Genomic DNA, 23,898 nt, shown 5'->3' with positions numbered 1-23,898 from the left:
CCCCATTGTAATCAATGTGGGTGCACTCCTGCATACGCACTATTATGTCCCTCCTGGCTCGCCATCCACAAAAGACCAAAAGATGTGAACGGCAAGACCGTGAATCAGGAGGGACAGCTGTGCTCACATCTTGCATACCTTTCCCCTCTCCCTCCCTCCCCAAATGCAAACATGACAGCATATACCTTCTCATTTTTCAGAGATGAAAATGCAGCCATGGTGGCAAATGGCAGGAGCCAAGGGATCATGTCTCTCTTGTGGTCAAGTTTTTCCTTTCCCCCTTCCCTGCTATTACTTTTACCTACTGAACAGGAAAATTAATTTTAATTGATTAAAGATCTGAAGATGAAAATCATCAACAAAATTGCATTAAATGTAAAAAGACAGTCAGGTATTGTGTGACAATATATCATTCCATAAACCTAAATGAGTAGTTGGAGGAACAAATGTCTTTGTGTTGCTATTGATGTAAGAAATAAAAAGAAGCCAAGCTGCTAAAAAGAAAAAAAGCTTCATGGTATCCGTTACACTTTTTATTAGGTAGATTAATTTTTTCCATTAATGTCACATTCCATAATTTATTTTCCATTCAGCTTCAGAAAATTTGATTACACTCTTCCAATTACCATCTGATCCAGAAGAACTTAGGAGTTTGTCAGATAAAATTAAGTTCTTGCCATGAAACAGTGAAAGGAAGTCTGAGTGGACTATACACTGGAAGACCAGAGTTTGAATTCCTGCTCAGCCACAGAACTCCACTGGATGATCTTAAATTAGTCACATTCTTTCAGTATCAAAGAAGAGAATAAGGGCAAACTCCCTCTGAACAAATTCTTCTAAGAATTCCTACTTATTGCTTCACCTAAGGGTTGTAACAAATCAGAAATGACTTGAAGACACACAACAAGCAGAGTTCTAGGTGTCATATGTATGTGTGTGTCTGTCCAAGTCACCTGTTGACATTTGGCGATTCCATGAATTTCATAGGATTTTCTTAGGCAAGGAATTCTCAGAGGTGGTTTTGCCAATTCTTTCCTCCACAATATAGGTTACAGCACCTAGTATTTATTGGTAGTCTCCCATCCAGGCATTAACCAGGGCTGGCCTGCTTAGCTTCCAAGGTCAGAAAAGATCTGGTGCCATTAAGCAGTGTTCACTTCATCTACCAATCTTGTAACTCTGTCAAAAAAGAAGTAGGATTAATCTGGTATGAGTTGTTTGTGAGAAACCCATACTGACAATGTCTCTTCCAACTCTAGGATTCTATGATTCCCTCTTAAATTCCAATTTCTTGAATAATTCTGATTCCTCTACTTTTCTCATGTTTTTTTCTTACCATCACTGTTTTATCTTTATTTTAAGCCAGCAAATTCTCTCACATTTGGATCCTCTAAAAATCATTTGCAAAGGCTTTCAGGTTATATTTGTGTTCTTTAAAGTTGACTCCTTAAATATATGGATCATTCCTAACATTCCTATTTCAAAATTTTGATGATTATTAAAAACAGCACTGACAAGATTGGACACCCTTGTCTGGTACCTCTTTAATCTGAAATTGTCTTTTCCAAACTTGTAAAAGAGCCTTTTCAATACAATAAGTTTTCAGTTCTACATGTGTCTTATCTTTATCATATCAAAGTTAACCATGCCGCCCAAACCTTAAATCATGACTTTCAAGTTTCAATAGCCGCTCATCTCTAAGCAAAATCTATTCCTTCCACCATATAAAATGGCTCATAATAAAATTTAAAATTAGGGACATGCAAGCCGCCTCTTTCCTTAGCATCATATAGTGTTTAAGAAATCTGGGCATTTTTCCTGCCATTCTTGTGTGGACTCTGCAGGCTCACAAGTTGTGTATTCCAACCACTCCTCACATTTCTGTGTTTTCTTTCTTGTGTTCCACAAGGTATAAACTCTAAGCAAAACAATTCCCATACTCCTGGACTTTGTATAGCTTCTCTCCAGTGTGGACTCGCCAGTGAGTTAGAAGGATTGACTTTTGAGAAAAGCATTTTCCACACTCCCGGCACTTATATGGTTTCTCTTCTGTGCGGACTCTGTGGTGACTCACATGGTTTGAACTTGTAGAAAAACATTTTGCACACTCTAAGCACTTGCATGGTTTCTCTCCTGTGTGAACTCTCTCGTGTCTCACAAGGCTTAAATTTGTAGAAAAACATTTCTCACACTCCAGGCATTTGTATGGTTTCTCTCCTGTGTGGAGTGCCTGGTGGGTCACAAAGTGTGAACTGCGGGCAAAACACTTTCCACACTCCTGGCACTTATATGGTTTCTCTCCTGTGTGGATTCGCTGGTGACTCACAAGGTTTGAACTCTGAGCAAAACATTTTCCACAGTCCAGGCACTTGTATGGTTTTTCGCCTGTATGGATTCTGTGGTGACTCACAAGATTTGAACTGTGAGCAAAACATTTTCCACATTTCAGGCACTTGTATGGTTTGTCTCCTGTTTGGGGTCTTTGGTGGTCTAAAAGAGAGGACTTGTGAGCAAAACATTTTCCACACTCCAGGCATTTGTATGGTTTGTCTCCTGTGTGGCTTCTTTGGTGGCTCAAAAGAGATGAATTGTGAGCAAAACATTTCTCACACTCCAGGCATTTGTATGGCTTGTCTCCTGTGTGGGTTCTTTGATGGTCAAGAAAAGATGATCTGTGAGCAAAACATTTGCCACACTCCTGGCACTTATATGGTTTTGCTCCTGTGTGGATTCTCTGATGGACTATAAGTTCCGACTTCCGAGCGCAACATTTCCCACACTCCTGGCATATGTATGGTTTCTCTCCTGTGTGGATTCTGTAGTGGCTCACAAGGCTTGAATTTGTAGAAAAACATTTCCCGCAATCCTGACATTTGTATGGTTTCTCGCCTGTATGGACTCTCCGGTGCCTGACAAGGTATGAACTCTTAGCAAAACATTTCCCACATTCCTGGCACTTGTATGGCTTCTCTCCTGTGTGGATTCTCTGATGGACCACTAATTCTGTTCTGCCAGCAAAGTGTTTCCCACATTCTTGGCATTTATGTGTTTTCTTTCCTTTGTGGACTGCTTGATAGCTCAACTGGGGCAACTTGTAATCAAAACCTTTTACTGAGGACTTACATCTAATGTCTTTGTTCCCAGCACAGAGTATCATGTGAAGCACAAGTGACATATTCTGGACAAAAAACTTCCCACACACATTGCACTTGAAAGCTTTATCTCTGGTAGAACCTTCCTCCTCTGTATGGGCTTTCTGGTGTCTCATAAGCTCCCATTTGTTTCCAAAACACTTTCCACACTTGATGCATAAGTTTTTCTTACTCAAGTTATCTGTTGGGGAAAAGGAAAAAAATTAGAAAATAATCTTTCCTCAGTGTGAGTAAAAAGGGCTCTCAGGGATGGGGAAAGGAACTGAAAGGAAGGGGGCAGTACTATTGATCACAGAAGCTTTAGGAGGGATGTCTGATGGAAGGGGGATCCCCAGTTGGCTTTCAGTGGATTTAGGACTCAGGAAAGATGGAAACTGTTTGACTACCTAGATCGTCTAAGGCAGTGGTTCTCACCCTTCCTAATGCTGCAGCCATTTATAACCAGTCACCTCATGTTGTGGTGACCCCCAACCATAAAATTATTTTTGTCTCGGTTCCTAAGACCATCAGAAATATGTGTTTTCCAATAGTTTTAGGGGACCTCTGTGAATGGGTCATTTGGCCCCCAAAGGTGTCGCAACGCACAGGTGGAGAACCACTGGTCTAAGGCAAGAGTGTGCAACAGGTGCTGCACAGGCCACCTATGTTCTAACCGTGCCTGGTTTTTGATTGTGCCCTCTTCTCTCTGGGGGAAAGGGTGTCCGTTGTATTTTCACGTTAAATTATGTGGGTAAGAATTTACTTTGCTACAAACTATGCTGCCACATCTCTATTTCACTCCCCCAATATCCAGTTTTCTCCCCTATGTCCAGTTAAGGTTGGATTTTTCTGCTGCAACACAGAAGGATTCATGTCTCCTTCCTCACAGCATCCTACACTGGATGGGAGGAAAGAGGTGGACTTTTACGTCTACAGCTACTCAGTTTCTAATAAACGTAGAGGCAGATATATATTATACAGAGAAGTAACTTTTAACTGGATATTGTGTGATGCCCTCTCTCTATCTAAAGGCTGAAGCAGACAGGCCAAAAGGAGTGGACAGAGACCACATGGCCCACTTTCAAAATGGGCTGCCGCCATGGTCCCAAATGCCCTTTAGCTACTCCTTTTTGCCATTCCTTTAGCCAGTAGCTTTGGGACACCTAAGGGAGCCCTCGGCGCTGCTTCTGGACATATTGGGAGCATGCGTTGTGTAAATTCCATGCACCTAAAGTGTTTGGAAGCCACCTTATTTGGCCTGTCTGTTTCAGGCATCACTCAGTAATCACACTTCATGGATGAACCAGAAAGAGTATACTACAGCAGATCAGCACAGTTATACATCTGTTGCCAGAACTGGCATTTAAAGATCACTTTCACTTAGGGTTGCCATAATGGAGGACCTCCAAACCGGGACAAATGTAGGACAAGGTTTGAAAATGTAGGACATTTTTAAAAAAAATTTCCTGGCTAGGAAATTAAAAAAAAAAAAGTCCTAGATTTTTAAACCTTGTCCTCCTCCTCCTCCTCCCGGCCTGGGAGGAAGCCTAGGCCGGCTCCCAGGCCGGGAAGGGCAGGGGGAAGCTTGGCATCGCGGCGATTGCCGCGGTGCCAGGCTTCCTCCTCCTCCTCCCGGCCTGGGAGGGAGCCTAGGCCGGCTCCCAGGCCGGGAAGGGCGGGGGGGAAGCTTGGCATCGCGGCGATTGCCGCGGTGCCAGGCTTCCTCCTCCTCCTCCCGGCCTGGGAGGAAGCCTAGGCCGGCTCCCAGGCCGGGAAGGGCGGGGGAAGCTTGGCATCGCGGCGATCGCTGCGGTGCCAGGCTTCCTTCTCCTCCTCCCGGCCTGGGAGGAAGCCTAGGCCTGCTCCCAGGCCGGGAAAGAGGCGGAGGCTGCTCCTCATCGCGGCGATCGCCGCAGTGGGAAGCGGCCTCCTCCTCCTCCCTGGCCTCGCCCAGGCCTTGGAGGACCCCGCGGCCGGAGCTCCGACCGCGGAGCCGCCTCGAAGGCCTCGCAGGGGCCCGGGAGGGAGCGTCTCCGCGGCTGGAGCTCCAACCGCGGAGAGCCTTCCCAGGCTTCAGCAAGGCCTTGGAGCCACAGCGGGGGCTGAGGTGGCCGCGGTGGGCGGGGCCGTCCCAGTTTGGGCGCCAAACCGGACCGGGACCGGGATGGCACCGCCCAAACCGGGATTGTCCCGCCCCCCGGCGGGATATGGCAACCCTACTTTCACTATTACAAATCTTTGCAAGCACTACCACTTCAAACTGCCCACATTCTTTTCCCAGGCTGAATGATCTTGGCTTACACAATACACCTCAGTACGTGTTACTACAACTTCCCCCACCCCACAGAAATAGGCCTCTGCTAGCCTGGCTACAGAATAACATAAAGCAGATGGCAGATGGAACCTAGAGGGCAAATAATGTCCAGTCCCCCACAAACAATCTCTCCCTGCTCCATAAAATAACATCTATCTATCAGAACACCATTAACAAAAAGCAATGAAACCCAGACACTAGGTAGGCTTGTCAGGGTACACTTTGTAAGATTTCTTAATCAGTCCAGGTACCTTGATATGAACATCTGACACCCATTCTGAATGTCCATGGGGTAAATCTTTCCACTGTAAAAAGTACTGTTAATGTATTTTACCCTCAATATATCCCATAATTAGAAGAGACGGGTTCAAGCTCTCTAAAATAACAGCATTTAGGGACCTATGATGGGCTCCCCCTATTATCTGGGAAACACAGCTGAAGGAAATAGCCTCCCCTCCAGGTAAACAAAAGACCCAAGATGTATTGGGTTGGGTTACATTTGTTGGTGGATCAGCATCACAGAGGAGCAACAGGGATTATTAAAGTCAACTGCCCAGTGAAGGGCCAAGTTTGGGGAAAAGGTACAAAGCTTCACGATCCTTCCAGATGAGGTTATAAAAATTCCCAGGGTGCTATAAGGTAGACACAGAGACTGGGGAGCTGCGTGGCTCACCGGGAGAGCCTGGCTGCAGGACCAATACAGGCATCCAGACTCTCAGCTTCCCATAAACATCCAAGACTTAAAACTCTATGTATAATGTGAGTAGGTTAGAAATGTTTAGATAGTCAAGTTAAGGGTCTATGCTCTTTTTAATCTCAGCTGAATATGACCTATGTTTGTAATTTTGCAACTACTTTCAGGTAATGTCTGAGGGGAGGTGTCTTCATGTAAAAGATACCATTTTGCTAATGCAGATTGTTTGCTTAGAATAAAAGCTTTCCTTATCAAGATCTCCTTCCTTCCCACACTCTTTCACATGCCTTTGGCTCAGAGAGAGAGCATGTACACACATGCATACAGAATTCTCATGTCCCACAAGGGAGTGAAAAATCTCTGCAAGGTCAGAGGTGGAGGAAGTGCAAGTCTGAGCCCTCAGTAACTTCCCATCAAGGGTTCCATCTCCTCCTCAGGAATAGTAGCAAGATGATTGCATAGTGGCAGTGGTGACTTTGACCTCAGCTCTCAGGAGCCCTGAGAGTTGTTGAAACCAATAAACCAATAATACAGGAGGCAGTGGCGGCAGCAGACCACTGCCTAGAAACGATTGGAGGACAGCCTTTTTGTTGTAATTACTGCATTATAAAACAGAAATGGTACTTTTGTAAGAAAGTTAATGTAACCATGCAAGACTGTTGTATGTTTGTTTTAGAGTATTGTGAGAATGTATGTTTATGTTTATATGTTTTTAATTCAATAGACTTTATTTAAAAAAATAAATAAAACAGAAATGATCATCTGTAAGGGGGGCTTACCAAGAGATGCTATGATCCAATAGGTCTCCTCCATGATCTGCACATGCAGGGCTCTCTGATCAGGATTCAGAAGAGCCCACTCCTCTGGGGAGAAATGGACAGCCACGTCCTCAAAGGTGATTTGGTCCTAGGGGAAAAAGAAAACATTTGCAGCTCCGAGTTCACATAAATACTATCAAGGGAAAAAGTGCAAGAAGCCTTTAGGGCTGAAACTTTCCTGTTGGCCATCTGACAGGTTCATTAGCAGAGACACCATGGTTCTGATTACCACCTGCTGGGAAAGGAACTGGGGGAGGCCTATGGCTTCCCTGCCTAGACTGCAGGATTCCTACAGAGGCTTCCGGTGAGCCACTGTGAGAACCAGGACGCTGGACTAGATGGACCTTTGGTCTGTTTAAAAGAATCTTTGCTTTGCCAGAGGTAATCAAAAGGCGAGAGATTTATTTGGGCAGTGAAAGAAAGGGAAGATTTCCCCATTTCCCTTTCTTCTGTAGTCAAGAAAAAATTCAGAGAAGCAATTTAACTCAGTTTTATTTCCTTTGCTAGACAGAAGTACACAGCCATCAAAGACTCAAACTGTTGTGAGACTTACAATGCAGGCTTCTATGGTGGTCTAACTGAAGAATGGAGAATTTTACATCCAGAGGATGAAGATAATCTTTTTATATAATAAAAAGATTATTATTATTATTTTAAATTTCAGCAACTTCAGCAGAAGAATGCAAAATAGATCCTTAGCTCATATGTCTGTTTGGATATACATTTCTGTAAATTTGGATTTTAGTTTGGATTTACATTTCTAAATCTAATGGCCTTTGGCGGCTTAATGTTTCCCTTTTTTAATGATGAGAGGTTCAAGTCTCAAGTATCATCAGATTGGACAGAATACTTTAAAGTGTAGGTACAGTGAGCTCACTTGCCATCAAGTGGGAGGCATGTAAAGCCTAAACAGTGTGTCCTTGTTATCCACTGGGGTTTGGATCCAGGATTCCTTGTGGATAACAAAATCCGTGAATGCTCGAGTCCCATTAAATACAATAGCATACTAAAATGGTGTCCCTTATATAAAATGAAAAATCAAGGTTTGCTATTTGGAATTTATGGATTTGTTAAAGAAGTTGAAATCTCTTGTAACTCAGGGCTGAGACAGACGGCCCAAAAACACCAGGTTGGTGATTTTTTGTGGCACTGCAGCAGCACTACACCATGTCTCCAACCTGGCATTTTCCCAGTGGCAGGGAAGAAGTGGCAAAAGCCACTGGGGAAAAAGAAGCCTCTGCTGTGCTGCCATAGCGCAAAAAAACTGCCGTCGTGTGGGTAGCAGGGCAGTTTCATGGTGTGTTCCCAGCATCTTGAGGGTGTGTGTCGTGCATATGCCATGCCCTCAAGCCACTGGGAAGACGCTGTATTTTGCTCATCTGTTTTTCCTCTCTTTGTTAGCTCTACGGCTGATGAACTGCAGAAAGTTAAACATGAACTGAAAAATATTCTTTCACAACAGGCTGAATTTGTGTGGCCTGTGTACAACAAACATATTACAAAAATGGCAAATGCCCTATTAAGATTTTGGCAAATTGCCTTAAGCAACAGCAACAACATAATATTATTTCTGTTATTAAAGAAGAATGCAATAATTTATATACATCTTCTATATGGATATAAACTTACAATTTAAAATTTTTTACACTGATCTTTACAGTTCTGATAATGAAATACACCAGCAAGATACAGAGGCTTTCTCCTCTCATATTGTCCGTTGTGCACCCTCAAAATCGTTTCCAACTTTAGGGTCCCCATAAGTTGGAAATGACTTAAGGGCACATAGCAGACAATATGAGAGGGGAAAGCCTCTGTATCTTGCTGATGTATTTCATTATCAGAACTGTGAATCTGTCACAGGGTTTTCTTTGAAAGGTTAGTAAAGAAGGGGTTTGTCTTTTTCTAAGGCTGAAACAGTGTGACTTGCCCACAGTCACCAAGTAGGTTTCCATGGCTAAGTGGGGATTTGAACCCTGGTCTCCAGAGTCCAATGTTCAAACCACACTTAGGTTTCCATATTTGGATGTATCACATAGGCAACTCCTTGTGGAACCCTTGCATCTTGAGGATATTATCAACATTCTTTTACATATGAAAAATGGTTAAGCACCAGATCCTAAAAGGTTTTCGATTGCATGGTATAAAACTTCAAGCTTACCTGCTCCAAAGCTGCTTCAATTTTCTAATTATATTTTAGAATCTAGTTTCCACCCTTCATCATTAAACAATATTTATAAATCTTTGATCCCTAAACATGACAAAGACAATGCTAGCTGTGCTAACTATTGACCTATACCTTTAATTAATGCAGATATTAAAATATTGACAGCTATGTTGATGAATAGACTGCAAAAAGTCATTTCAACTTTGGTTAAAACTGATCATATCAGGATGATAATATCAAGTTGGTTGTGAACAGGGTAGCTTTACATTCTAACAGAACTGATACAGCTACCATTGTTTCTTTAGATTCTGGGAAAGTCTTTCATTTAAAAAAATCAACATTTATTTTCACTGCATTTACTAATTTTCAGCACCCTAAGATGTTACTGAAATTGATTATATATATATATATATATATATATATATATATATATTCTGCACCAAGGGCAAGAGTAATGATTAATGGTCTACTTTCACCTTGTTTATACTTTTAACTTTACATTTTATCAATGGCTTTGTATATGCTGCCTTGGATTTTTAAGATATTATTTATACAGATGACCTTTTGGTGTTTATCTCAAAACCTCCAGAGTTGATCCCACTCTTAATGAAGCTGATTAATAATTTTGATAAAATATCCTGATATTTAATTAACTGGACTAAATTGGAAATAATGTCAGTCAGAAACAAGATAGACCCCAGTACTTCTAGAAAATCACAGTTTTGATACTACCCAAATTCTATTATTTACTTGGGTATAATTAGTTTCAGGGATATATCTCAAATGATTAAACTGAATATAACCAAGGTATTAAAAATATTACACAAGATCTAGACAGATGGGAAGGTTTAAACCTGAGTTTATGGGACATTAAAATGAATATTACACCTGGAATTGTTTATTATTCATGGAATTGCTTTACAAGTATTTTCAAAAACTTGTTAGGAACATTTGCGGAGACTCTTCTCCCCCCAGAATATTTACAATTACAACAACTATTACAATCTAGACTTGACTGTGCAGCTTTCAGTGCTTCTGAAGCTCCTTAAATTTTAAAAACACCTATTGAAGTTGATCAAGTACCTAAGCCAACTTTATACACGTTTTTATTATCCAGCAGTTTTAACTTCTATATCAAGTATGACTACAAATCTCCAGTTACATCTTATAAAATAAAAACAACTCTTCTGAGTATATTGGACACCAAAAAAAATCTTTCTAATGAAGGTTTATCTAAATGACCTATCTACTGGAGGCGTGGTAGAGGTGTTAATGCTTCTTTAACTCAGTAGTACCTTTATTCTGGCAGGAAGAAATTGGTACGGGAAAGTTCTTTGGTGTTCAGAGATGCACATACAGTTGGCCCATCAACAGATTCTTTAGTCACAGCTTGAAAATGTTAAAAATAATAATAATGAATTCCAAAAGGCAAATCTTGATTTTGCTATTTTATATAAGGGAAACCATTTCACTACACCATTGTATTTAATGGGACTTGAGCATCCATGGATTTTGGTATCCATTGGATGGTCCAAACCCCAGCGAATACCAAGGGCCCACTGTAGTCATTTAAATTATTTAAGCATGTCTTGCAACATAGCTCATGGAAGTTTTGTGCACTTTTGACCACTAAAGTACTGATGCTCTAGTACTAGAAATATAAAATATCACCACCTGTGGTTCAATGGATTCAAGATTTAACAACACTGGAACATTGGAAAGAGTGACGTACTGACATAATTTACAACTAATATTCAGATATTTAGTCTGCTTTTATTGAAACTGAGGAGCAATGATTTATCTTATTTATATAGGAAAAGATACCTCAGCATTAGGGGGAACTTCCTGACAGTCAGGGCTGTTTGACAGTGGAACACATTCCCTCAGAGTGTAGTGGAGTCTCCTTCTTTGGAGGTTTTTAAACAGAGGCTGGATGACCATTTGTCGGGTATGCTTTGATTGAGAGTTCCTGCATGGCAGGGGTTGGACTGGATGGCCCTTGTGGTCTTTTCTAACTCTGTGGTTTCATGATTCTATGACTCTATTTAATCTCCTTATTTGATCTTCTTATTTAATATTCCTTATTAAGATCTTGTAGCACCTTTTAGACTAATAGAAAGAAAGAAGTTGGCAGCGTGAGACTTGAGTCTACTTTGTCAAATGTATAATATGTAACTGAAAGCTTTACAATGGCCCGTTACAAACGGGCCTTTGCGGCGCCCCCATCACATGCTAGGGGTTGGCCGAGGACCTAGCGTCCACACCGGCCTCACCCCCTAGCATGTGACGGGGACATAATAATGGCAGCGCCCTACACACACGGGCGCCGTCATTTTTACGTGCCGGATGCATAGCGTCTGCACGTCGCGCCCCAAATATGATGCCGTGAGTGCGCAAGTAGCGCCTTGCAGCGTCCCATCCGGAGCGCAAGAAGAAGCGCCATTTTGACGCTTCTTCTTCGCTGTGTCCGGGAACCGCTTGGTTTGGCTGCTGCGGTTCCTGGATGCAGCAACCGGCGGCGGCAGCAGAGCGCCACTTTTCGGTGGTTTTTAATCCGCCAATATAATTATATTTTGCATATATATCTCAAAATATTTTTTTAAAAACTTTTCTAGACTAGCTTGGTTGAACATACAGGGATTCCAATCTAATTTTTTAAGAGTTAGGTGCTCAAGCCCCTGGGCTAGGGTGGATGAACCTGTCATATCCCACATATTCATATTTTTTAAAGATCTGCTTTTTTCTATTAAGATTATGAAGAAATATATGGATTTCTCTCATTTTTTAAAACCCAAAGCAAACTGAAACAGAATTCTCAGCTAGTGCTACCAGGGATGTGAGCCTAGAACTTGGGACATCCAGGCTGCTCCAGTCCTCTTCTCCCAGGAATCCTTCTCTTTACCTGAACAGGTTTCACTGCTTTGCAAAGAGGAAGAAGCAACTGAGTATTTGTGGATGGCATCATTCCAGACTCTGCAAGAGACCAAGGTGGGGGGAAGCTGGTTACACAGGATTGTTTCAGAGGCTACAATTACAATTCTAAAAGGAAACATATGGGGAACACAGATCTTAAAATCTATAAGGCATCTTGGCCAAATACTTGGGGGACTGGACTGTGGCTTGGGACAGTCCAGTACTAGCTACTACTGGGCCACTGATTTGCATTGATTGATATTTTCGGTGCTTTTGGTGAATAGAAACATTTTGGAACCAAATTCACATCTACGTGCACAACTTAGGCCCAATGACCTTACATGCAGACCTTCATGTCCACAATCTCAAATAAAATTATGGATGTGCCACACCAGAAAAAAAAGCCCAATTGCTCCCAGTAGGAAACTTACACAGGTGTAAAATGTAAATATAATTATTCCAGAGAGGGCTTCCTCTTACCCTGCAAGGCTGCAACCCAATCTTCCTCCTGCCTCAGTTCGCTCCACTGAGGACACTGGGTGGTATCTGATGTAGACTCCTCTGACACAGAGAACTCAGATGGAACTTTTCCCTGAAAGGGAAGGGAGAATGTGGAGAATCATTAGAAAATAAGTTTAAATTATTATTTTTTAATTATACATCTATGCACAAGCAGGAGAAGAAAAAGACTGGCACCTGTAGCAAGCTTTATTTCTAGATGTGGGAGCAGAGAAATTCTGGGGATGGGTGGGAACATGTTTCTCCTTGAACCCATGGGGGAAGAGGGGGAACCACACACTGCCACTTCAAAATCACCACACTGCTACATTTGGTTGCACAGCAGTGACAGCAAGAACATCTGGAAAGTTCTTTGAAAACACGGGACACAGAGAGTCTGGACAGTGTATTAAATGTTCATAGTCTTAAGAAGCCTTGGAGAAGAAGAGTCCACTTTGAAACATGGCCCATGTTCTCCACACTATTCACCTTCTAAGCTACTGTGGGGGCACCAAATTTCAGTAGAAGAGCCATAGAATTTGGCAGTGGCTTTGGGGGTGGCAGCAGTAGGGGCAGAGGAGGTGAAAAAAAGGACAGAGGATTTAGGTCCTGATTATCACCCACATCAGGTCCCATCTTGGGAGAAAGGAAGGCTATATATTAAATCCATCTATCCATTTCAGCTTTACAGAAACTGAGAGGAAATGCTCTAACCTGTTCTTCCCATTTCTTGTCCTCAGCCTGACTCAGAAGGAAACCTTCTGCCAGGGCCACTGCCTGGGAACAGGTCTCTGCCCTACATTCCCTGACCCAGCTCTCCATCTCTGGGGGCAAGATGCTCAGAAACTGCTCCAGGATCACCAGGTCCAGGATCTGATGTTTGGTCTGTTCCTTTGGCTTCAGCCACTGGCGGCAGAGTTCGTGGAGGTGTCTGCAAGCTTCCCGAGGTCCCTCACTCTCTTGGTAGGAAAACTGCCTGAAGCGCTGATACTCTGTTTCGGAGCTTGTCACATCCTCACTCACAAACTTCTGCACGGTTCCCTCACAGGATCCCCCACTGCTCTCAGCACTGATGCCAACAGAGCCTCCTCCTGCTTCAGGTCCAATTGAGTCAGATATGTCCATCTTTGAACTGATGTCCAATGAAGCAGCCAAGGTGGCACAATTAATCCTGTGCCCTCTTCTGTCTCAGAGCAAAGAACCCCTGAATAGACTCTGCTTGAAAATTCTGCAAAACAAATACATTGTTAGCAATTATTGTACTACATTGACCAGAAAATTCATGGAAGATTCCAACTAGGTTTCCTCTCTAAGGCAGGTGAATGAGCAAAAGAAACCAGAGAGCTGGGGAGGCTTTTTCATCTAAGAACCATCATTGAGGAGGGAACAAGCTTGTTTTGTGCTGCTCCAGAGAACAGGACCTGGAACAACAGGAAAGGAGATTCCACCTAAACATTAGGAGGAACTTCCTGACAGTAAGGGCTGTCCGACAGTGGAAGCCTTTCCACACAGGGATTTTTTTAGCACAGAAGTAGGGTCAGTTCGCATCAGTCAATGCGTATTCACGTTATATCGCATCGTTCATTCACACCCGTGCTCTCCGAATACGCTTTGCCGATTTGTATTCGCGTCATATCGCATTGTTGTTTCACACCTGGGCGGCCTTCCGAATCGAGGTTTTGCGAATCGACCAATGCATATTCAGGCAAAGTGAGGCAAGTGCAGATTGGATTACCACACCAGCCCAATACAATGTGTATTGGCCGATTCACATCGGCAGCCTTGCGCATGCTCTCTGGGGCTCTGAACGGGTCGCAACATTTTTAACTTCCGGGGTGAAGAATGAGGTCACTGTTTAGCGCATAATATCGCGAGAATTGCTGCCTTTAGCCACTTACGAAAGGGGTATACACCATCTGTATATGTGTGTGTGTGTGTATGTGTGTGTGTGTGTATATGCACACACATAAATACATACATACATACTTATATATATATATACACATAGTGGTACAGCCAAAAGTGAGATGCCTTTTTTATGTGAACACACACATTTGTCTGTATGAGTGTGTGTGTGTGTGTGTATATATATATATATATATATATATATATATATATATATATAACCTTTATTTATAAAGCGCTGTAAATTTACACAGCACTGTACATACAATCTTTTTAAATTAGACGGTTCCCAGCCCTCAGGCTTACAATCTAAAAAGACACAACACAAAAGGAGAAGGGAGTGGTGGTGGTGGATCATAGAATCATAGAGTTGGAAGAGACCACTAGGGCCATCCAGTCCAACCCCCTGCCATGCAGGAAATCCAAATCAAAGCATCCCTGACAGATGGCCATCCAGCCTCTGTTTAAAGACCTCCAAGGAAGGAGACTCTATCACCTTCCGAGGAAGTGCATTCCACTGCCGAACAGCCCTTACTGTCAGGAAGTTCCTCCTAATGTTCAGGTGGAATCTCTTTTCCTGTAGCTTGCATCCATTGTTCCGGGTCCTGTTCTCTGGAGCAGCAGAGAACAAGCTTGCTCCCTCTTCAATATGACATCCTTTCAAATATTTAAACAGGGCTATCATATCACCTCTTAACCTTCTTTTCTCCAGGCTAAACATCCCCAGCTCCCTAAGTCGTTCCTCATAGGGCATGGTTTCCAGACCCTTCACCATTTTTGTCGCCCTCCTTTGGACACGCTCCAGTTTCTCAATGTCCTTTCTGAATTGTGGTGCCCAGAACTGGACACAATATTCTAGGTGGGGCCTGACCAGAGCAGAATACAGTGGCACTATTACTTCTCTTGATCTAGACACTATACTTCTATTGATGCAGCCTAAAATAGCATTGGCCTTTTTAGCTGCCGCATCACACTGTTCACTCATGTTCAACTTGTGGTCTACTTGGACTCCTAGATCCCTTTCACACGTAGTTTCATTCAGCCAGGTGTCACCCATCCTATATCTGTGCATTTTATTTTTCCGCCCTAAGTGCAATACCTTACATTTCTCTGTGTTGAATTTCATTTTGTTAGCTTTGGCCCAGCTTTCTAGTCTATTCAGGTCATTTTGAATCTTGATCCTGTCCTCTGGGGTATTAGCTATTCCTCCTAATTTGGTGTCATCTGCAAATTTGATAAGTATGCTCCCAATTCTGTCATCCAGGTCATTGATAAAGATGTTGAATAGCACTGGGCCCAGGACAGAGCCCTGTGGGACCCCACTGGTCACTTCTCTCCAGGATGAAAAGGAGCCATTGTTGAGCACCCTTTGGGTTCGGCCGGTCAACCAATTACAGATCCATTTAACAGTTCCTTTGTCTAGCCCACATTTTACAAGCTTGTTTGCAAGAATGTCATGGGAAACCTTGTCAAAGGCCTTACTGAAATCAAGATATACTATATCCACAGCATTCCCTTCATCTACCAAGCTGGTAATTTTATCAAAGAAAGAGATTAGGTTTGTCTGGCATGACTTGTTTCTCTGAAACCCATGTTGACTTTTTGTGATTATGGCATTGCCTTCTAGATGTTCACAGACTCTCTGTTTAATGATCTGCTCCAGAATCTTTCCTGGTATTGATATCAGACTAACTGGACGATAATTGTTGGGATCCTCTTTTTTCCCCTTTTTGAAGATGGGGACAACGTTTGCCCTCCTCCAGTCAGCTGGGATCTCTCCTGCGCTCCAGGAGTTTTCAAAGATTATTACCAATGGCTCCGATATTACATTTGCCAGTTCTTTTAATACCCTTGGATGGAGTTCATCTGGTCCCGGAGACTTAAATTCATTTAGATTAATAAGGTGTTCCTCTACTATCTCTTTACTTATTCTGTGCTGAAATTCCCCTATTCTGTCCTCTGCTCCATTATCCTCAGGTTGAGCACCCTTTGCCTTTTCTGAGAAGACTGAGGCAAAGAAGGTGTTGAGTAATTCTGCCTTTTCTCTGTCTTCTGTTAGCATTTTGCCATCTTCTCCACGCAGTGACCCTACCGTTTCCTTCTTCTTCCTTTTGCTGCGGACATATCCAAAAAAGCCCTTTTTATTGTTCTTAACCTCTCTAGCAAGCCTGAGTTCATTCTGCGCTTTAGCTTTTCTGACTTTACCCCTACACATGCCTGCTATTTCTTTGAATTCCTTTTTTGTGATTTCCCCCTTTTTCCATTTCTTATACATGTTCCGTTTCAAACTTAGCTCAGTTGAAAGTTCCTTAGTCATCCATCCTGGTTTCTTGAGACACCTCCCGTTTTTCTTTCTCACTGGAACTGTTTGAAATTGTGCCTTCAGTATCTCTCTTTTGAGAAACTCCCATCCATCCTGAACTCCTTTATCTTTTAGTATTTCTGACCATGGAATCGCCCTCAATACTTCTCTAAGTTTACTGAAATTCGCTCTCCTAAAGTCTAGGATGCGTGTCTGACTATGCCTGGCTTCTCCTTTCCACTGTATTACAAACTCCAGGAGAACATGGTCACTTCCACCTAATGATCCCACCACTTGCACCCCATTAACCAAGTCATCCTTGTTGGTTAGGATCAGATCTAAAATAGCTGACCCCCTTGTTGCCTCTTCCACCTTTTGGACCATGAAATTGTCTTCCAGGCAAGTGAGGAATTTGCTAGACCTTGAGGATTTTGCTGAGTTTGACTTCCAGCAAATATCAGGGTAGTTGAAGTCGCCCATCACTACTACATCTCTCCTTTCTGAGTGTGTGGTCATCTGTTCTAGAAAGGCATCATCCAATTCCTCAGTCTGACTTGGGGGTCTGTAGTAGACTCCCACTGTAACATCCTTGTTGTTTCCCTCCCCTTTGATTCTTATCCAGATGCTCTCCACCTGGCTTCCATTATTGATGTCCAGGATCTCTTCACTGGTGTAAATATCTCTGACATATAGTGCTATTCCTCCTCCTTTCTTGTTCGGCCTATTTCTCTTAAAAAGGTTATACCCCTCTATTTCCACATTCCAATCATGAGACTCATCCCACCAGGTTTCAGTGATGCCTATTATATCATATTTGCTTTGTTGTACTAGGAGTTCGAGTTCATCCTGCTTATTTCCCATGCTCTGTGCATTAGTGTAGAGACATCGCAGACCATGGTTCCCTTTTACTTGCTGCCTGTGCAAGTTTTTTTGTCTCCCACTGTTGGGTCCTTGCACTGTTTGCCTTGTTTCCTCTGTGTCAGTTTGACTATTTTCGCCATCCCTTTCGCCTTCCTTAATATTGTCTCCCTTCCCCTCGGAACTCAGTTTAAAGCTCTCCTGATCAAGTTCTTGAGACTGTTGGCAAAAACATTTCTTCCAACTGTTGTCAGATGCAACCCGTCTGTTGAAAGAAGTCCCTCCTCATGGAACCGCAGCCCATGATCGAAGAATCCAAATCCTTCTCGGCGGCACCATCTGCGAAGCCAGTTGTTCACATCTGCTATTTTCCTCTCCCTTCCTGGACCATGCCCTTCAACTGGCAGAAGAGACGAGATGACAACCTGTGCATCCATTCCTTTCAGCTTCCTACCAAGCGCCTCGTAATCCCTTTTGATGTTCTGAATGTTGTGTCTTACAGTATCATTAGTTCCCACGTGGACCAAAAGGAAGGGGTATTGGTCAGTAGGCTTGACCAGTCTTGTCAGCCTCTCTGTCACATCACGGATCTTTGCCCCTGGAAGACAACACACCTCTCGAGACATCTTGTCAGGCCTACAAATCACTGCTTCTGTACCCCTCAGCAAGGAGTCCCCCACTACGACCACACGCCTCCTCCGAGGCTTAGCAGCGACTGTTCCCTCGGGTGGGACTCTCAGGCTCCCCTGCTCCGTCCCTGAAGTCTGTCCATGCTGCTCTTCTTCATCCTCCTTGATAAGGGAAAGAGCTTTGAATCGATTCTCTAGCTGCAAGCTCCCCGAACAATTCCTTCTTGGCTTACTTCTCTTTGTGACATTCCTCCAGCTGTCTGCCTCCTCTGTTTGGCAAGTGACCTCTTCCACCCTAGCATCTTCCTCTGCGTGGTACTCATCCAAGATGGTTAGTTCTATTGTGTCCAGGAAATCCTCTTGTTCCCTAATCTGCTGAAGTGTAGCTACTCTGGACTCCAGCTGCTGCACTTTCTCCTCCAAGAGTGCTACCAACTTGCACTTGGTGCATGTGAAGTTCTCCACTTCTGTAGGCAAGAAGAGAAACATCCCACAAGAGTTGCAGGTGACTGCGGCAGATCCCTCGTTGTCCATACTGCAAAGTCTTTAGTAATGAGTATAACAGTCAATCTACTGGGAATACTTCTTTAAAGGAATGTACTGGCTGCTATCTTACACTTAAAGGGAAGGTTCTGTTTCAATATCTGATTCTAACCTGATGCCACTTGAGCAGAGTTGTTCAGTTAAAGAAAACTAAAATTCGCCGCGCGGCTCTGGAAGTTGGTATATAAAGCTAGTCTGCTAGCTCCGCCCCCTTGTGACTCACAGATGTGACTCACAGAAGCTCCTCCCCTTCAGCAACGAGCACACGGTCTCAAGCACACGGTCTCAAAATGGCTGCCAAGCAGCTCCTCTCCTTCTCCTCTTTCTGGCCGGACTGTTCTGGAAGACTCTGGAAGTTGGTATATAAAGCTAGTCTGCTAGCTCCGCCCCCTTGTGACTCACAGATGTGACTCACAGAAGCTCCTCCCCTTCAGCAACGAGCACACGGTCTCAAGCACACGGTCTCAAAATGGCTGCCAAGCAGCTCCTCTCCTTCTCCTCTCTCTGGCCGGACTGTTCTGGAAGGCTCTGGAAGTTGGTATATAAAGCTAGTCTGCTAGCTCCGCCCCCTTGTGACTCACAGATGTGACTCACAGAAGCTCCTCCCCTTCAGCAACGAGCACACGGTCTCAAGCACACGGTCTCAAAATGGCTGCCAAGCAGCTCCTCTCCTTCTCCTCTCTCTGGCCGGACTGTATGCAGATATTTGTATACACATACATGTATGTACACGTGTGCACATTTGAATATGCAAGGGGGCCTATATGGATATGTGTTTGTGCCTGTGCATGCATATGTTTACATGTATAGACAGATACATAGATACACATATGCATGCGCCGGAGTTGTAACGCGACAATACTAATGTGATAAAAACATGGAATGCTTATTCCCTCCCCCCCCCCCCCCCCCCGACACAAAAGGTTTCTGCTTTATCTCGGTCAGTGGAAAAATCACTCTCCGGTTGTCCTGAAAGGGGAAAGGGCCACCGGAAGGAGAAGGGGGAAATTCCAGCGCAGCATCATGGGAAATTTGTAACCCGGTGGTCTTCAGAAGAACCAGCGGATTGGATGTACACACCAGCCCTCAGAGCGTAGTGGAGTCTCCTTCCTTAGAAGTTTTTAAGCAGAGGCTGGATGGCCATCTGTCGGGGATGCTTTGATTGTGAGTTCCTGCATGGCAGGGGCTTGGACTGGATTGTTCTTGTGGTCTCTTTCAACTCTATAATTCTATGATTCTAAGTAAGGCCTCATTTACTTGAGGGTCAGAAAAAGCTGTGTCTTTCCCCAATTTCTTCTATCCATTCCCAAGTCCTACCTTCAATCTCTAAGCCTTCCTTTGCGCCATCTCATACCCATTCATCACCAAAAACTCCCACCCGTGCCCTCCCCCCATGGTGCCTTCCATTCCTGCCGCATTCTCCATAAGCCTCTGTTAATATCAAACTACCCTTACATTTGTTTCAATTAAAGCTTTAACTTGGTTCAGAAAATCCTCAGTTCTGTTGTCTTAGGTTTTTTTTTTTGCCAAGATTTATTCAGAAGAGCTTTGCCACTGACTTCCCCTGAGGCTGAGAGAGTGTGACCTGGCCAAAGTCACCTCGTGGGTTTCATGGCTGAGTGGGGAATTGAAGCCAGGTCTTCAGAGTTGTGGCCAAACACTCAAACCCCTATGCCACACTGGCCTTAATCTTCTATTACTCATTCCAAATGTCTGTGTAAGAAGCACAAGCTTAGTAGCTGCTTCTAGCCAAGGAACCACCTCAACCAGAATCTAGAGATGGCCGTTGGACTCTCACATCCATCCTCCCCCCAGGGACCCTTTCAGGCTCTTGTCTTGCCCCCGACTTAAAAAAACAGATTCAATTGCCAACCTAGTCGGAATCAGTGGGAAGAACTGAGTAGATTTGGGCAATGTGTGTGTGAGAGAGAGAGACATGTTGCCATATTAAGGAAAATGCTATCCAGTGCCTAGTCCTCAAGGGAGTTAAAGTGCTTTGGGCCCCTGGGGCGGAAAATCCACTCCCTGCCCCTGTTTCCCCTCCCTGGCATGAAAAAAAGAGAAAGACCCAAGGCAGGAAACCTTGGGGTGGGAGGAGATGCCCTCAGCCCCATCTACTGCTGAAGAGGGCGACCCTCCCCCACCTTCTAAGGTGCCTCAGATCAGATTCAGCTGTAGATGGGGTTGAGGGCATCTCCTCCCATCCCAGGGAGTCCTTCTTCCCCCTCAAAGGACCCCACCTTCAGAGCCCCCCCTTCCCTGCAGTCCAGCCCTGTCTCCCCTTCAAAGCCTCCCCAATTGCCATTCCAGTCAGCATCTGTGGGAGGGAAGGAGAAGTAAGCAATGGGGACTATTTCATAGAATCATAGAGTTGAAAAGACCCCAAGGGCCATCCAGTCCAACCCCATCCTGCCATGCAGGAAGACACTATCAAAGCATCCCTGACAGATGGCCCTCCAGTCTCTGCTTAAAGACCTCCAAGGAACAACGCTCCACGACTCTCCATGTTGCCACTTACAAAAAACGCCTCCTTCCAAGTGCCAAGATGGACAAATCCTCTGAGCTCCTGAAGTAGAAATCCCCCCCACCTCTTAGACTCATAGAATTGTAGAGTTGGAAGAGACTCCAAGGGCCATCCAGTCCAACCCCATTCTGCCATGCAGCAAATCACAATTAAAGCACTCCCTTTGACAGATGGCCATCCAGCCTCTGCTTATAGACCTCCAAGGAAAGAGACTCCACCACTCATGCCAGGGAGTTTGTTCCACTGTCAAACAGCCCTTACTGTCAGGAAGTTCCTCCTAATGTTGAGGTGGAATCTCTTTTCCTGGAGCTTGCATCCATTGTCCTGGGTCCTGGTCTCTGGAGCAACAGAAAGCAAGCTTGCTCCCTCCTCAATATGACATCCCTTCAAATATTTAAACAGGGCTATCAGATCACCCCTTAACCTTCTCTACTCCAGGCTAAACATCCCCAGCTCCCTAAGTCTCTCCTCATAGGGAATGGTTTCCAGAGCCTTCACCATTTTAGTTGCCCTTCTTTGGACATGATCCAGCTTCTCAACATCCTGAATTGTGTTGCCCAGAACTGGACACAGTATTTCAGGTGAGGCCTGACCAGAGCAGAACAGAGTGGCACTATTACTTCACTTGACCTAGAGACCATTCTTCTATTCCTTTCCCCGGCATTAAAGGAAAGGGGAAGAGGATCCAAGGCAGGAACCGACCAGTCCCCTCCTCAGCTACCTGGGGTGGGGATGGGGGCATGATATCCCCCCTTGGAGCCCTCTTGGTCCCTCTAAAGACCCCCAAGCTCCTAGTCTTCCTTTCCCTGCCTGGATGCTCCATGTCAGTCTCAGCCAAAGGAGACCCCTGGACCCCATTCTGGGAGGGAGAGGAACAACCCCACCGGGGAGGAATCCATGGGGCTCTTCCAAGGGGGACCAGCCAAAGGGTTCAGCCCCATGGAAGAGGTTTAATCGGGGACCTACCTGACACTAGGAGGAGAGATCCCCTGCAGAAGATGCAACTGGAAGAATAAGAGGGCGGGAAAAGGCAGGAAAAAATGGGGACCAGACTGGGGAGAAAGAGGGGTGAAAGGCTTGTCTGCTCTGGAGGGCTGGGCTCCTCCTCTCCCATCTTCCCTTCCCCTCTAGGAACCCAACTCTGTTCCCTTAACCCTTCCTTGCACCACTGAGATGAAGGGTTACCTGTTACTCTGTGTATTGTTCTGTTGCTGAATGGCAAAGGTGTCTCTGTACTTAATGATCCCTTGTCTGCTGGGAAACCCCCTCATTTGTTTGCATTCGCATTTGCTGGGTCTTGAGTTTGCTGTTTTTCAGGAGTGGTAGCCAAACTTTGTTCGTTTCCAGGGTTTCTTCTTTCCCGTTGAAGTTGCCCAGGCGTCTGTGGATTAGGAGGAACAATTGGAGGAAATTCCCTCGGAGAGTGGTGGAGTCTCCCTCCCTGGAAGTCTTGAAACAGAGTCTGGATGGCCATCTGTCAGGGATGCTTTGATTGAGAGTTCCTGCACGGCAGGAGAGGGCTGGACTGGATGGCCCTTGGGGTCTCTTCCAACTCCATGATTCTATTTCTTCAGCTTTTAATGAACTCCTGCCCCATAGAATACTTCTCCCTCTCCTATGGATGCAGTTTAAAGCCCTCTTGAGATTCTTAGTAAAAACATTCCTACTAATAGAAATCAGTTGAATTTAAGTCTCCAGGACCAGATGAGCTACATCCAAGGGTATTAAAAGAACTGGCAAATGTAATATTGGAGCCATTGGCAATAATCTTTGAAAATTCCTGGAGAACAGGAGAAGTCCCAGCAGACTGGAGGAGGGCAAACGTTGTCCCCATCTTCAAAAAGGGGAAGAAAGAGGAGCCCAACAATTATCGTCCAGTTAGTCTGACATCAATACCAGGAAAGATTCTGGAGCAGATCATTAAACAGAGAATCTGTGAACATCTAGAAGGCAATGCCATAATCACAAAAAGTCAACATGGGTTTCAGAGAAACAAGTCATGCCAGACAAATCTAATCTCTTTCTTTGATAAAATTGCCAGCTTGGTAGATGAAGGGAATGCTGTGGATATAGTATATCTTGATTTCAATAAGGCCTTTGACAAAGTTCCCCATGACATTCTTGCAAACAAGCTAGTGAAATGTGGGCTAGACAAGGCAACTGTTACGTGGATTTGTAATTGGTTGACCAGACGAACCCAAAGGGTGCTCAACAATGGCACCTTTTCATCCTGGAGAGAAGTGACCAGTGGGGTCCCACAGGGCTCTGTCCTGGGCCCAGTGCTATTCAACATCTTTATCAATGACTTGGAGGAAAAAATTGGGGGAATACTTATCAAATTTGCAGATGACACCTGTGATGACTAGGTCATCCTGTCATTTGGAAACTTCTCCTGACTACAAAGGGTTAATCTAAGGGGAGGTACATGCTAATGAGAGCTGACATCACATTCTAATGAGCAGCTACATCATAGCTGACGTAAGGCTCACCTGGCCAATCAGAAGTGCCAGTGCGGTCTTTCAAAAAGATTCAAAAAGAGAGGGCTTTAAATTCCCCTGTAGGACCATGTGTCCTTTGTTCTCCATCTTGGCCTTGTTTGGGGAAA

General features: G+C 44.3%; 1 protein-coding gene across 1 annotated transcript; it reads right to left on the bottom strand.

Moving 5' to 3' along the window:
* Positions 1–518: 518 nt before the first annotated feature.
* On the bottom strand, positions 519–22,344 carry LOC149320615 (uncharacterized). The gene is made up of 6 exons (XM_089503952.1): positions 22,260–22,344; positions 13,247–13,760; positions 12,515–12,626; positions 12,024–12,094; positions 6,919–7,045; positions 519–3,333 (listed from the first exon to the last, which is right to left on the bottom strand). Exons 2-6 carry the CDS (start codon positions 13,655–13,657, stop codon positions 1,919–1,921), a joined length of 2,136 nt encoding a protein of 711 aa, XP_089360078.1. The 5' UTR covers positions 13,658–13,760; positions 22,260–22,344; the 3' UTR covers positions 519–1,918.
* Positions 22,345–23,898: the final 1,554 nt, after the last annotated feature.

The sequence above is a fragment of the Sceloporus occidentalis genome, unplaced genomic scaffold (assembly GCF_023333645.1).
Source record: "Sceloporus occidentalis isolate IW3139 unplaced genomic scaffold, rSceOcc1.0.p SCAF_1, whole genome shotgun sequence".
Classification (NCBI taxonomy): Eukaryota; Metazoa; Chordata; class Lepidosauria; order Squamata; family Phrynosomatidae; genus Sceloporus; species Sceloporus occidentalis.
Note: the sequence above shows the minus strand (reverse complement) of the source record. Positions and strands in the feature narration are given on the sequence as shown.